The sequence below is a fragment of the Lepeophtheirus salmonis genome, chromosome 8 (assembly GCF_016086655.4).
Source record: "Lepeophtheirus salmonis chromosome 8, UVic_Lsal_1.4, whole genome shotgun sequence".
Taxonomy (NCBI): Eukaryota; Metazoa; Arthropoda; class Copepoda; order Siphonostomatoida; family Caligidae; genus Lepeophtheirus; species Lepeophtheirus salmonis.
In genome coordinates, this window is record NC_052138.2 from 28,070,796 (window position 1) to 28,087,802 (window position 17,007).

General features: G+C 32.4%; 1 protein-coding gene across 8 annotated transcripts in view; it reads left to right on the plus strand.

Annotated features, from left to right (window-relative positions):
• Positions 1-17,007, plus strand: part of Trax (Translin associated factor X) — a 117,166-nt gene that overhangs the window by 59,852 nt on the left and 40,307 nt on the right. For 4 of the 8 annotated variants that reach the window (XM_040717534.2, XM_071890465.1, XM_071890463.1 and 1 more), the window contains exon 3: positions 4,538-4,654. In XM_040717534.2, the coding sequence (XP_040573468.1) occupies positions 4,538-4,654 (117 nt within the window). Of the gene's footprint in view, positions 1-4,537; positions 4,655-8,077; positions 8,140-15,402; positions 15,421-16,539; positions 16,698-17,007 lie in introns of those variants that run through there. The other 4 variants (XM_071890464.1, XM_071890468.1, XM_071890466.1 and 1 more) reach the window with 4 other exon arrangements.

Consider the following 17,007-nt stretch of genomic DNA (forward strand, 5'->3'; position numbering starts at 1 on the left):
AATTAACCTTCTCTACATATATTTGTACAATTACATACCTATCTCTTTTAATTACGTAATATTATAAGGTATCATTATTTTTTTAATTAACTTTCTTACTCTTCAAAAATATTTGTATATTCTGTTTTTAAATTAATTGAGGCACGGAGAAGTCATCCACCCATATGATAGTTATTTGTCATTATACAGGGTCGATTAGGTAAATCTGAACAATCAACTTTAACCGCATATCAAGTTCATTCTTCTAATTAAATTACTTCTTTAACGAGTATCGAATAATATTAGCCTGTTCAAAAATGATTGAGACAGGTTTGTGTGAAGGAAAAGGAGAAGAGTTAGCTACAAAATTCCACCAGTATCGATTTTCTCATGAATTTTATGGTGGAAAATTATTCCATAGTTATTTAGAGACTAAATAGCGAGCTAATCCTTACATACTACATTTTCACATGTTTCTCCATTCGTCGCTGAGCATGGAGATTCACAATTTTCGCTTGTACTTATTGTTACGCTACAAACTTGGCAAAGCAGTATCTGAGATCCACACCGTCTTCACTACTGTTTACCCTAATGCCTGCCCTAGACGTGCAATTATTTTTCAGTGGTCTGGTGAGATCTGCGATAGGACTTTTAAGGTGGAGAAAGGTGTCTCATAAGAACGTTCCTGGAGGACAGAGACACACAAAAACATCTCCCGAATCAAGGACCAGGTAAAGAAAAAACAGGAAAGATGTTTTCCAGACTAAACAAGAAGAAAACTCACCTAAAGGAAATTCTGCTCAAATGGGACACTGCACGTCCCCATATAGACAATCACACCTGGAAGTTCTTAAGGCGGAGGTAGGTGGAAACGATCGAACAGAGTCCCTACAGCTCAGATCTCAATCTTTGTGGCTGATTTCTCCTCCGTAAGCTAAAGCACCTGCTCCGGGATTACGATTTTGATAGCCATGAAGACCTCACACGCGGTGTTCAGCGGGTGATGAAGTTAATGAACGTACAGGAGCTCTCCAGGGAGTTGTGGAAAGGGCATAACAATTGTCAATAACGTTATTCGAGCCGAAGGAGATTATGTGACATGATTAGAGTACTTTTTTTTAACCTTTGAATGTAATTTCTTATCCTACTGTGGCAGTATCAATCATCTTGGAACAACCTAATATATTCAAGAGGCAAAAGAAGAGAAAAAGTTTTCTATATGATTTATTTATAATATATTATTATAGATAGTTACAAATATGTAAATATGTAGATACGCATGAGGCCTTTGATCTACAGAAAACAACTTATTCTTTTAAAAAGAAAACGAAAAGATCAAAAAAAAAAAAATAATAATAATAATACCTCCTCATTTAATTTAATTATTATTTTATGTTAATACAAAAGCACGCTAGATTGATTTTTATTCTTCAAAATAGAATGTTTTTACTGGGTGGTCCATTGAAATCTGAACACTTACTAATTCAATAATTATTGAAGGTTGAGTGATTGAAATTAATTCATATTTCGATATTTTGAAGCATAAGCAATTAGTTACGAAATAAAACAAATAAGAGCTCTCTAGTTTACGTAGAAGTTGAGAAAATGACACTTGAATGTAATCGACAATTTCCATTGGCGCACTTCAAGCAGCTGGACGTTTCCAGGACAGTTGTCTACGTCGTTAGCAAGTCCGAAACGTTGGAAAGGAAGAAGGGCTCTCTCAAAAAGGCCAAACTGAAGCCGGATTAGTTAAAGAAGAAAGCGCAGGCCAATCCCATCAAGTATATGAGGGCCTATGCAATAGGTCTTGGATTTCACAGCAAAGTTTCAAGAGAGCTATAAGAAAGGGGTAGAAAGAGCTGAGGATGGTGAGACGACTTTTGACACCAACAATGAAAGAACTCATCTCTCTGTTACAAGCTAATTTTGAATGAGTCTATTGAGTTCTTTTAAACTCTTTTTGACACTTTTGGCCCCCTACAGCCCTGATGCAATTCTGCTGGACTCCACATCTTGGATGAATGTCGAGGGGAAGGCCTTCAGTGTTCGTCATCCAAACACCGAGGCCCTCAAAGCCACTCTCAGCCAGCACTGGGACATCATGACAGAGAGTACCTGGCCTTTCGCACATTCGTTTATTGTATCATTTTTTGTTGAAATTCTATTGTTAATTAATAAATTTTGAAGTTGAAGATTCAAAGTGTTCTGATTTTAATGGACCACCCTGTGTTCTTCCACAAATTATTGCCATTATATATCAACAAATTATTCTGATTATTCTTTTGTGTGTATCGAAAATTGATATTTGAAAGTGTGAGATTGAAGGTTCGAACACACATATTTATAGAAAATAAGGCTTCAGTTTAAAGATGACATAAAAGTAAAGAGAGATACAAGTGTTGAATTAGCTTACGCACGTTACTCTCCTAGTGTAATCAAAAACCTCCTTGGTTATCCCCAAACCACAGTTGAAGGATGACAAGGGTGTTATGAAAGTTTATAAGTCAATGTGTGACTAGATGAGGCACCTTCGTTATTGATCTAAACTTATCCATCAGATCAAATCCTGGAATCCTATCAGTATCCTAGCGAAAAAACACAAATAGAGTCATTTAAGCCTCTCCAAAGCCATTTATCACTAATATTGCTTCATTCTTTGTTGATATTCAGAACATATAAAGAAAACTGTAAACGGAAACCATACTTTTCTTCGTTGAACAGTTCACGAACCGATTCACCCATACCATCAGTGACATCGATAATATTTAGTATATTTACACGGTATGGGGTGTCTCAAACAAAATTCAAGAAAAGGAGAAAATCACAAATAAGTTTTTACTTCATATACCCATCCAGCCTAATATTTCATTGATATATTTATGTTATTGATAGGCAATGTTTGTTGGATGAACGTAGATACCCAAGAATTTATGCTATAGTTTAGACCTTTCTTTCGATTTAAGATACTTAAATTGGCCCTGATATGATCCCTTTCAAATAAAATCAATTCATTTCTTCTTCTTATATTGTAACGATCATTTTTTGGCTACTTAAATGCAATTTGCCAAAAGGATTATTAAGAGTAATTTGCTGATATAAATTGAGGATAAAAAAGGGAAGAATCTCAGCGAATCGATGTATGCGATCGCTGATAACATCGACGTAGCGTCTCGTTCATCTATTTAGCTTGCCATCAATGAAGACGTACGTACCACAGCTATCCACATTGTAAGGAACAGCGTCTAACCCCGTCAAACAGTGATTTAATCAGCTAAAACAGAAGTATTCCGTGAAAGATCTTGTCTGGTTCTTCTCAGATGAAAAAGAACACTCAATTGTGATGTACCTTCCACCGAGTTCTTAGACTCATATCCCGCCAGAATTGGACCCTTTAGACTATTTTGCCTGTGACAATGTAGAACAAGTTTTCAATTAAGGTACCCAGAGCACCTCAAGATTCATGAGATCTTGTATAAGTAGGGCATTCTGGACTTTAGCTAGTGGGACTGTCAAGAAGGGAGTGAAACGTTTACGGGGACATTGTGAACGTTTGGTATGAGCTAATGGGAATTATATTGATAATGATCAAATTTATGTTATAATGTTCATTTTTGTGAAAGTTTTAATATAATCGGTTAAGAAATAAAGTCACAGCAGTGTTTTATTTCATTTTTCTCGGCTTGCAAACGTTTAGATGAACCACCGGCATGCACCTATGCCGGTATGTATTTATAAATTTGAATTATGACAATAAAGATAATAATCAATGATGGAATTTTTTTTTATTATAACTTTGTGTAGGTAGGCCTTACTTTTTAGAAATGATCTCTTCTGTCATCTCTAATGCATATTTTAGTATCTCATTTAAATATTTATTTATACATACATTCATATGTTCCCAGCCAAATAAAGACTTTTTTTCATTTGAGTACTACTTATAAATATATTAATATATAATCAATACGAGTCACTCACATAAGAAATTTGGTTTATTTTTATATTAATAAAGCAAAGCTTGTCTTTCTGTTTCTATGGCTACATGAAAACGAGTCACCAGGAATCATGCTCCATAATGTATGTATGTCATAAATATATTTAATTCTAAGGAATAAAAATGTTTTCTTATTGATATTAGTGTGCATATAGCCTAATTGCAAATAGCAAAATGGCTTAAGGTTAAAGTACCGGCCACCAGCGTGAACATTCCTTCCTGAATGATGATATCCTGTCTACTTTTTCTGTAATAAAAATGTCCACATTTTGTTTCTTTCTTGGGATAGACATTAGATACCCTTACTAAAAATGATCAAAATTGGTAATTAAATGGTCAAAAATTTCTATAAAATTTGTACACTTGAGATGGAATGCCGCTATACCCAGGTTTTTCTTTACACACATCCCCCCTCTAATAGTAACATTACTATAGACTAAGCAGTGTGTCAACTGATATTATTATTATTTTACACGCACCAGGAGACAGTTTTTATTTCCATCTCTAATCTTCCTGTTCATTTATTACCATTCACTATATGATTGTCATTTTTTTCATCCTCAGATACTAGAGATACATGGAAATGCCCGGATCCCGGATGTAAGAAAGTCAACATTAAATCTGCAAAATGCTGTATTCAATGTCAATTACCCAGGAACTCTGCTCATCAGTTTAAAAAAGGTAATCAATGCTCCTTCATTCTCTTTATTTTTTCAAATCCATTTATTCTCTATACCTTCTATGTTCAATTAATATCCGTCTTTTTTGTGTTAGATTCTTATCTGTTATTATAAATTAGTTTGAATAGTCTCTTTTTTTTCCTCATAAATTGCATAAGTTTTTGAAACCCCTTCTTTTTTCTAATTAGTCAAAGAGAACGGGTTTAAAGTTTTTTCTTGATTATACATATATTCTTGATTGATTTCATGCTCAAAATGAGATTGAAAGCTTTTTAATTATTGCTATTGATTGCTTGTGCCTGTGTATGCTTAAATTAGATTTTATTTATTTATGTATGTATGTAGTTTTGACTCTTGCTATTGATGCAAAAAAAGTATATTAACATAAGTGATTCCTTTTGAAACTAATTATATAGAGATTTGTCGAAAAAGAGGGAGTCCCGGCATGTAACGACATTGCCCTCTTTTTAATGTACAAATGAATATCGAAACCATGTGAAGCTAACATCTAGTGCTAGGTAATTTTCCCATTAACCATTTCGTGTTAGTACATTTGGTCTTAAAACCATTTTGCCTCAAGTATATTTCATCTTAATATATGAATAAATGAGATTTATACGTCGTTTTCTTAATTCTGGTCATAATTGATGTTGCCTTGGAATTTTTTAATCAAATATACGTATTGTTTTTGATTTAATAAACATTAAATGGTTATTTTCTGTTAAAAAAATGATGGAATTATGCCCCAAAGTTTCAATACATACACCAAGAAAACTTCACTATGTAATGAATTTGAACCAGAGACAAAATAATTATTAAAATTAGTATAATGAATAAAAAGGTAAATAAATAAACACCGCAATAGAATTCGAATAGAAGACTTGCTAATCCCTTTTCTGTTAGTAATTATCATTAAACATAACGGATAATTCATACTAGAAATATATATTACATTATGGATTAACGAAAAAGCCATAATATGATGCAAAAACATATTTCCAACATTATTCCAAAAGAAAACAAACATTTAATGCATTTTATAGTATTACATATTATATATTTTGATTAAAAATTCAAAAGGAGCATCAATTTCAACCAAAAAGAAATAATAACGTCGTATTAACCTCATTTATTTATATATTAAGACGAAGTATCCTAGAAGCAAAATAGCTGTAAAGGTAATAATCAAAATACGTGGTGTATCAACATGAAAACAATCTTGAACAAAAATCAAGAACCGGAGAAAATCCCAATTTACCTATTTTTCTTCATATATAGCCCCATTTTCAAATAGACTTATTTCACTCAATTATAGTCATTGTATTCAAATTTGTGGGATGAGTGGAGATACCCAATCATTTTAGATATAGTTTAGTAGCTTTATTTAAATTAACAGACTTATATTGGTCCTGATATGGCCCATTTCAAATAAAATCCACCCATTTCTCATTTTTTTATTGTGACGATCAATTTTGGCGCCTTTATGTTGTGCACTTTGCAAACACACCCAAAGTGTTAAAAAGAACAATTGGTTGATAGAAATTGACGATCATTCGTCGTTGATGATTACAAATGTTATCAACAATCTATTTTGAGAAAAATAATTATAGCTTGTTTTTGTGTTGACGGGCAACATATATATAACATAATAAATCTCAGAAGTGAGATGTTTAAGCCTTAAAAACGACCATTCAATTTAAATTACATAATGAAAAATCGAATCAACTTGTCTTCCATATTTCCTTGAATTTCCATTGATTAATTGGATAAATTTGGTTATTTTTTTCAAATTTCGAATGAAATGTTCTTCCATTTCAACACGTTATTACAATAAACAATGTGCTATGACTTGTAATTGGCTTAAATATGATAATACAGTGGAACGTTCACACATCTCCGACCCAATATCTATATTTAATATAATATCAGACCGTTAATTATACTATTTCATTTAAATTACGAACCGAAGACGAGTTGCAAATGTATGGTCACCAATCAAGGCTGCCCGGGTACGCTGACACGATCTAATTGATTTACGAGCCTAGTCACGAAGCAGATTAATGTATAATTAAGGTCAACACATGGAAATCTATTTAAATCATTAAAACTATTCTAAATGAGTAAAAATGCGTCAAATTCGGGAGGATATTCAAAAAATTTTAAAATGTGAATTATTAAAAAAAAAAAAATTGTAAATCGTTCATAAAAAAGGTCATTTCAAATAACTTAAGGAATCAATATTATTATTTTCTTTTTCAAAAACTGTCAATTAATAAAATCTGTTAATTAAATACGAATGTCTTTGTGTGTGCGTGCGTGTTGTAGCTTTTTAAGGCTCCATAAACAGTTCGTGTTGCCTTTTTTTTCGTCTTCAAGGGCCATGGCGACCTTTAAATAGTATTTTCTGAGAATCATTTTTTTGAAAAACAAAAAACTATTTCATATAATACAAAAAATAAAGAATGTTGAATTTTTAGAATGATTTTCGTGCATGTTGGTATGTATCTGTGCATAATTTAAAAAAAAAGATTATAAGTTTTCAGAAGAAAAAAAACGAAGAGAGAATTAGACAAAGGATTTTTGACAATAATATGAAGGATAAGCGAACAATAGTTCAACTTGAATATTTTTTCTTCTTTAGACCTTATAATCTCCTATAAAGGAAAGCAGACGAGTTCCGAATTAATTTTAATTTTTTAATGTCCCTGGCAAACCTCCTCTATCTCCTTATAAAAAATGGGTGCAAAGATATAACACCAATATGGAGCGAGAAAAAATCTTAACATTTTATCGTGTATATTTTATTTTATATTAAGCAGGTGAATTCTAAAATAATTTTAATTTCTTAATATCCTGTAAAAACGGTGAAGCAGACCTACTGTAGTATTTATTAAAAATTGCCCCTTGAAGATAAAATTAATACCTTCTCAAATTAATAATTATATATTATTTTTTTCCCCTAAAAAATCTCCCATTTTTTTTAAACTAAGAAAGAAAGAAAAAAATCTGAAGAAGCTCTGAAATACAAATAAACTTTTGGTAATCTATTGCGTAGAGAAACTAAAATTTACACGTGACTTTCCCTGTCATGACACTGGTTGTTACTTTTTGGTGATATGGAAGTGGGGCAGTAGATTCGAGGTTCGAGTAGCCTGTCTTTTAATTTAGTTTCAATTCAAAAGTTGAAATTAAAGTCTATTGCTTTGATCATGGAGAGTAAAGTCTCAGTCTGTGTTTCCTTTTTTGGAAACCCCAAAAGACAACATTACTTTTGCATGTAAAGTTTGCGGTCATTTTGAATGTTTGTGTACCCCTAATGTGATAATGAGATTTAAAAAACTAATTTCCTTCACTAATATTTATGTATATAATATATATAATCATATATTGTAATGGATAATTAATTGATTAATTACACCTATAGGCTCTAAATTAGTCAAACAGCTTTGACTAACAAACCATTTTGAAGAATAATTTCGCCACTCAGTGAGTTTTTATTTTGATGTTTGTGTAATATCTATGTGTACCTAACTAGTTTTCTTTTGTAAGTGTGTTTGTATGTACAGCGTACAGGGTCTGGACAATGAACAAAAGTTAACCTTATTACCATTTATTTACCTGATGATGATATTTTATCCATGTATGAAAAAAATAAGACTGTCTCATAAGGCTTAGCAAAAATTGAATGGAACGTCAAGTTTTGTTGATACCCAGGTACATAAGAGACAAAATTTATCAGTCATCATTTTGTTCTTCCACGCAAGGCACACTTGACGTCAGGAAGATAGATATTGATGTAAATCGTGTTTATTTGGGTTTTTTTTAGTTGACAAACTTAAGAGTGAATTTTCTTTCCCAAGCTGTTATCATTATTATTTAATTCCTGAGTAGTGAACTTCCTTTTCTACCTCATTTAATTATATTTAAAATCTGATTTAACATTCGTTCGTGCCCATAAAAGACATAGAGTAACCTTGAGGATTTGTTGCTTGGTTATAATTGTATGTCTTTGCTGGACTCTGAGTAGAATTGAGAGTCAACATTGGAGATATTATTAGTAATGTCTATGTTTATTTCCTTGTGAGAACTGATTGTAGCTGATCTAATGAAACGTTAAGACAGCTAAGCTCCTCTCCTTCAAAATATTCTTCAAATTGTCAGGGTTACCATGTTGATTTTCCGGGTCTTTTTTTTAAACATACCCACAATAGACACGATTTTCATCACTAAAGATAAACTATATTTATTTTCATCCTTGCGTTGAGTGTCCGATGACGGGCAATTTACAAATGTAGTCATCCTCTTATATTTGTAAGATTTATATTTAATAACTCACAAAAATTGGTAGTGTTTTCCAATCTTTGTTTTAATGAAAACTGTGTCTTGGATATAATTTGTTTTATATTTCATACTGTTTTTATTTTGAGTTTGACTGTCCCATTTTGAATTGGACTGTTTTTTTTTCATTGCACGGAGTAAGTAAAAGATAATATAGGTTCTTTTTTGCTTTTCTATTCGTCATGTCCCTGTAAATTCTAAGTGTTTTATTTAAAAAAAAATGATATATTATAGATTGAGTTGTAGAAAATATGACTAACCGGTATGCTAAAAAAACAATTTTTTCCCCTAAGCATTATTATTGAATTCTTGATTGAGAGAATATCAAAATATAAAGTAATAACTAGTGGGTATGCTCATGAAAGACGGAGAATAACACTGAGTTGTTGTTTGGAAGTTATACGCATTAGCTCTTGTTGGGCTGAGAGTAGAATTGAGCATCGTGTAGTAATTCCTGATACAGGGTTGATCTTATTTAAGTTCGTGCACAACTTTGTCTTACCTCAAGACGTAGCTCCGTGTCATCTCACCGCCAAGACCTATGCCTTCCTGAGATACAACTTTTTTTTTTGCTCTTTTAGGACCTCAAAATGTGTATCTCTCCTCTCCAAATGCAAACCCCTTGGCCTACTCTATCTAAGCGCGAGTGGAGAAGAGGTTATGTGCTACTTCTCATAAGAGTGTCCAGTCTCTAGAGGCTTACATCAAGAAGGAGTCGACCAAACTCGAGTCTGAATGTATAGTCTAGGTCTGCAAGGGATTTAAGCCTATTATTGTGTCAATTAGTAGATCCGAGGACATACATATTGAATAAAAGCTTTGCCGAGTACTATTTTTAGATTATTTTGTTAAATGCAAGTCCTCATAAAATCTATGGTTTAAATTTTACTCTTGAAAAATTGAAAATAAGGAAATGTGTACCACTAGATAAGATCAATCCTGTATATAGGAAGTGGGATCTGGGGTAATTTTTCGATGTCTTAAAGCTACTTGCGTATTATTTAATAAAACGTCATAACGACTAAGCTGCTTTTCCCTCAAGAATTCTTCAAATTGTCAGAGTTATCACAAAACCTTTCTTTTTTTTAAATATAACGAGATAGTTGAATTCATAATTAATGACGTCGGGTGAAAATGCTCTTTTATGGTCGGTTTTTTTTCCTTGCACAAAGTAAGTAGAAGATAGTAAAGGTTATTTTTTGTTTTTCTACTCTCCAGTCCCAGATAATTCTAGGTGTTTTGTTCAAAATGATCTAATTTAGATAGAATTGTTGAAAATTTGACATACCGGTATGCTTAAAAAGAAACCGAAATGTAACATGGTAACAATTTATTTACTAAAGATCTAATACTTATTCTTTAATTGTTGAAGAGAGAACATCTAAGGATAAAGCAATCACTACTGCGTGTACTCATAATAGACGTTGGAGTTATAAGTGTAAGTTATGGTTGGACTGAGAGTAGAATTGAGGATTGTAGTATTCCCTGCCAATTTGTTAATTTCCTTCATTAACATAGCTGTTTCCATATAATCTAATAAAACGTTATAGCAACCTAACCTGCCCTTCTCTCAAGCATTCTGTAAATGGTCTGGTTAATTTTCGGTTTCTTTTTTTAGTATACTGGAAGCTCATATTTTCTACAACTCTATCACTTTTACTTAGGGATGTGAATATTGCGGTGAGCGTAAATTTAATAAGAAAAAAAGACATATGTTGATAAGAGCAAAAATTTGAATGCCTTTATCAATTATTTACCATATTTTGAAAATTAAAAAGTTATCAGCAATCAAGGAGCTTTATAGTTTATAATGATCTCTCTTGCCGGATATGTCGTCTCTCAAATTGTCATATGTTATATGATATTCTCTCAGGCGTGGCTTGTACGCTTACGCAATTTAACAAATTATGCCCATCTCTAATTATATTTTATGCAAGGATGTTATTTTTGTACTGAAACAACTATGTTTAAAAATTAGAAAATGAAAAATTGATGTTGTGTGTCCCTCTTTCTTCTTTTTGTTCATTCTGTAATATATTGCTGTGGCGTTAATTTCTACTTCCGAAGTAAGCATTCTCGCCTATCTTTGGTCTTAATTGTTTTATAAATATATATGAATTTAAATATAATTATAATGTTTTCCCTACACCTATACTATTTCAAATATTAAAGATTCTCCTCTTGACAGCAGTAATTCACTTTATACCTCCCCCCTCACCTCCCAAAAAAATTAATTAACAGTCAGTTGATCATAAAAAGAGTCTTATTTTAGTAATAATATAAGTCTCGCTCCCGCTTTGGAAAATAAGCAGAAACATCGATAGCTGACAATAAAATATATTTTATATTTATTTGTTTTTGACCTTATGCCGTGAGAAAGAAAAGAAAAAATGACGTGGGGGCAAAATTGTCAAACTTATCCTTACAATAATAAAAAAATTATAGTTCTACCACATCTAATTTGTTCGTTATAAGCCTTTAAAGATTTTCCCAATTTATCTGGAACACTCTGTAGTAATGAACACTTAATGATGTCAAGAAATGTGTAACCTTAAGGGATGCAGTTCATTATCAACATTTCAAGTTTATTTATTGTCAAGGGACTTACTTGAGGGATAAACATTGAATGAAAATGGGACTAAAAAGGATGTCATATATACATACATTTACTCATAAAGTTCCCAAGAGAAGGTCATGCATAATATCCAATTAAGCCTTTCATAAAAATAAGCTAGTGTTGTTTCTATTTCTAAGATTGGTCTTTGGGATCCATCCTTAACTGTAGGAAGTCTTCCTAAAAATGTCGATCGTTTAGTACCCAAATAAGATATATATGACAAGAGTATTTTAGAGTAGGCGGTTTGTTTTTCAACTTTTTTCGAAATTTGATTTCGTAGGCGGTTTGTTTTTCAACTTTTTTCGAAATTTGATTTCGGTTTGTTCGGAAAAGTTGTCAATTGGCAAGGCAATAACCTATGCAAAATTTAATTGCCTGACAATGTCGTCTTTGTGTAGCACATCTAGTTCAAAGTTTGAAAGGAGACAAAAGTTCTTTATTTCATCAATAAATATTAAAATACAGCATTAATCCTTATTTTGCATTAAATAATTATGGTAGACATTATCCTAACCTATAAAAAGTGATAATAAGGTGTGTCAGCAAAAAGGGAAACTAACATAAGTTAAATGTGATCATTATTTTCTGAAAATGAAAAAAAATGATGCGCGCTATACGAGGATCATCAAATTTTCCCAACTGTTTTCTCTTTTTTTTTTGCTCAATAGAACAATTTAAAAAAAAAACAGAAACAAACATATGGAATACTTTTTCTAGGTTAGAAAAAATATTTTATGCAAAATAACTAAAAATGACTTTTAAGTATCTACATTGACTAAATTTGATGGAGATATGGGACCTAAAGATGACATCGAAGGACAATGCAATTTTACACATATCTTGCAAAAAATATTCATGTACCAGTTTGTCTGGATAGAAAATTGGATTGATGCTAATTAGAACTATTATTACTTACTCATCTCTATTATGCAAATTTTGAGAGGCTAAGAGTCACTTTTTTACAATGTTCCGTTGAGCACTGTTTTAGAACACTTAATTAGCTGTACATTGATAAGAAAGACATTGTCCTAGATAGCACCATGAGCACAGCCCTCCTTCTCGCGGTATTATCCCAGAAGGCCATCTTGGAGCATCCTGTTAACCATCTGAACTGTACCTTCAAGAAAAAGCCAAATTTCTCAATTAATGACATGACCAGGAAGATGGATAAGTATTTAGCAGTGGTGTTCAGGACTCTAAAAAAGGAGGAAAGCATATTCCTTGGGCTCTGTTGACTGAGCAGGAGAGAAAAGTCCGTGTAGAGCGTGCAAAAAAAGATCCTAACCCCCTTAAGGGAACCTGCAGATTCATTGTGATATTTTCTGATGAAAATACCTTTACTGTTGAACCTGTCTTCAACAGACAGAATTTTAGAGTGTTGAAATTTGGGGATGTAGCAGAGGAGCACTGATATTTTTCCACAACCAAATACCCTCCTTCAGTGATGATCTTAGACCTGGTTGCATCCAACGGGAAGACCATTAATTCCGTGGAATTCTGGAGACCAAAACCATCGTTTCCAATTCTCCCTGGTTGTTCCAACAAGATGGAATACCTGTCCACACTGCAAAGGAAACGCAAGAGTAGCTCCAAGTGAACATCTACTTCAGGGCAAAGGACTTCTGGCCACCACAGAGTCCAGACCTTAACCCCCTAGACTATTCCATCTTGGTGCACGGGGAGTCTAAGGCCTGCAGGAGCCGCCACAACAGCACCAGCGCACTGAAGACGCCTTTCAACAAGGTTGGGGCTTCTATGAGTGCTATGTATCTACAGAGGGTCTGTAGCAGCTTTCGCCATCGCCTAGAGCTCACTATCAATTCTGAGGGCGGATACATTAATTAAACATGTTCTTTGGGTTTCAATTAATAGTTAAAAAACTTGTTTCCTAATTAAAACAGGATCTTACCATGGATTTCAATACTTTGCGTGTTGAAATGGGTAAATAATAATGGTTAGCCCGGTAAAGGCTTGATTTGTTAAAATTTGACGCGTCTAAGTCAATCCAACTCGGAGTAATTGAGCCAAAAAAAATGTGCTTCTTGAACAATTATTTTGTTGAGAAAAACGCTGAGTACTATGTGGACGGGTTAGAGAGATGGGAGCATTGCTGGGAGAAGTGTTTAGAATTACAAGGAGACTTGTAGCTTTGTTAGGTCGGGTACTTTTCAGGCCATCTTTCTAAGTCAACATTCTTAACCGGCTCCGATTAAACAGATTTCTTCCTTGTGAGGAAACAAAAGAAAACTTTTTGAATCCGAACAAAAGAAATACAGTATTGCTTTATTCACATTGTTGTCTGGACAACTAGGAGTAATTGACCCAAAAGCAAAAACTGTTTCAACTATACCCAGTCTCCCCCTACTTTCAAACTGATTAATTAATCTCTGATGTTCATTTTTATGTACAAATATGGCGGTACCCAATTTTTCATTTTGTTTATATATATAATGTAATATTATGTATTTTTAGTTCACTGAACCATTCAGAATCAAGGCTATTGTATATTCTCATCCTCTGTAAACAATTTAGTTAATTGAATTGAATTGTATGTAGAAAGGGGCCTTTTTGGGTAGGGAGAAGAGCTTTTTATGTATGTGGCCCGTCAACACAAAAGCAAGATAGAATATTTTTTCTCAAAATTGAGTTATGATTACATTTGTATTCTACGAGGAATCATCTTCAATTTCTCACAACAAATTATTATTCTTTTTTATCCTTTGTGAAGAAATTGTACTTAAAATAACAAAAACTAATCATCATTATATGTATAAGAATGAGAAATGATTTATTTTATAGATTTGAAAGGCCATATCAGGGCCAATATAAGTCTTTTAAATCAAATAAGGGATCTAAATGATTGTTAAAATTCTTGGGTATGTATCTTAACTTATTCCACAAATTCGAATTGAAAGCCTGTAATTTAAAAAAAAAAATTTTTTTTGTAAAGCAGTGCAACTATAACTATATTTCAACTTAATTATAATCCAATCAATACTAACCTCAATCATAGGCAGGGGAGTTTTCGTACTTCTTAATTTATATAAAATAGGTTGAATTTTTGTAACGATAAAATTTTTACTTTCTGCCTTTAAGAAAATATAAATAAAACAAAATTCCCTTGCTCCAGTGATATCATTGCCTATAATTATTGACTCAAATGTCAAATATAATTGTCAAATTTACAGTAACAGCTTCTATGATTTGATACTCCTCCTACCTGTAAACTTATTCTAACAATTATGATCCATAAAATTATCACAAAATCAAATGATAATTAATGTAATATAATATTAATACAAATTATTAGGTAACTAATAATTAAGTTTGAATAAGGACCCTGATTATAGACTGTAAACTAAGTGTGCAACTATCCTCTGTCGTTGTCTCCAATTTCAAGATAGAAAGAGAAAGTATGACGTGCGGGCAAAATTTTACACTAGGATTCACATTTTCTTTTTAATTTACACTCTGGAGGATTTAAAAGATTTTCACTTCCCTACAATTTACCAACATATTTTATTTTTTAAATGTATACTCGAGAGAATTTCCACAGTTTTCACATCCCTAGTAATGACTTGCTTTCTTTCCAATGTCTTATGTAATATGTATTTTTATAACCTGTGGCTTTAGTCATTTTAGTATTTATGTAGTAGCCTGCACGATCTCTGTGTTTATAGTTGTAGTTCATTTTATATATATTTATACTATGGGCCTGAAGCAATAAGTGCGCTTTGTTGTGTACTGCTTGAAGTTATCCTCTGTGGCATGTAATGCTTTTAAAATGTTCATTTGGGAGTGTACAATTTAAGGTAGGCAGGATTGAATATTTTTATTTCTTTTTGATATACATATAATATTGATGTAGGGTCATACCATAGAGAAAGGAATACTTAAGAGACAACAAAGGGGTTTTAATTGATAGTTTGGGGGAATATGGATGTCGTAGATTAAAATTTTCAGTCGGCAGAAGTGTTGTGTCGGTCCTTATTTATTTGGGTTTGTCCGGTCTTTAGGACTGTCTGTCATTGGGACCGGTCTTGGATTTTTTCCTAAAAACACGATGGTTTATTTTGCCAAATAAGATGTATGAGGTGTAGATTGAGATTGATGCACATATCTTGCAAAAAAATATTTTTTTCCCCCCCAATATAATACGAATATATTATATTGTTATTTAGTTTTATAATTTAACAGAATAATAAATAAATAAAAAAAACACAACACTAGTCGGCATCAATGAATTTCAACTATGGTAAAGCGTAGAAACAAAGATGCGAGGTGGTCTAGAGTTGGTGACGGAATGAGAGTTCCATTTAAAGTTTCTATTTTTTAAAGCCATATCTCTTGGTATATATTGCTTTGGCTGGCTCAATAAATGCGGCTTATTAACACTTGCCCAGACAATATTTCACTCGCCCGAATTTTTAAGGGTAAAAGAATTTACTTTCTCCTTATTGGACCAAGAATACATCGTGTGTAGACTCTGTGCAAAAAATTGCGTATTGGTTCCAAGAAAGATGGCTTGCTTCCGATTGAACATTTTGCTTAAGTTGATTAAGCACCCCAAATTTTAATGAATTGATAAAGGTTAGCAATTTTTGTCATTTTCAATCCAATTTGTGACCAATGATAGTCATGGAAAGCACTCGGGCGAGTGGTTTTTGATAGTTATTTGACGGAGAAAGAGACAACTCGCCATTAGGAGTAAGCGATTGTCAATTTATTTCACTCGACGTACAAACTTCGGCCCAGGAACGAATTAAACTCGTATGTCAAGGTAAATTACTGTATATTATTTTATATCTGGGTATAAACATAATTTTAATGTCAACTAAAGTAGAAAAGTTGATGGGCTAATGTTGCGTCTTGACGAGGGAGAGACACAAGCTTATTTATAGTAGGAGAGATCCAGGATGACCGAGAGACATGAGGAGAAGAATTCACGTGGAGGAATAATGTAACACTGTTTATAAGATCATGTGTATTCTAACTATACTCTAATTTATTTACACAATACGAGACTATTTGTAATACGTAAAACATAGTACTTAAATACATAGACGAATATACAAGAAGGTAAGAACATGTAAGGAAATATTAAATACATAACAGTTAACTCTTTATTACAATCAGATTTGAATATCCTTTCTCTAGTTGAAATTGCTGATGAATTATTAAGATAAGAAAAACAAGCAAATATGAGACATCCCCTTTTGTCAGCTGATATTTCTTTCTCTATAGATTATACCTACCTTTAAATATAGCAAGGCGAAGAATATTCTACATAAGCAGTGTGCATTATTCTCTTTTTTCTTTCCTATATTTTGGACCACCTTAAGGCTATTTTTTATACTTATGAATTGTATTCCATAAAATACTAATTATCCAAAAGTAAT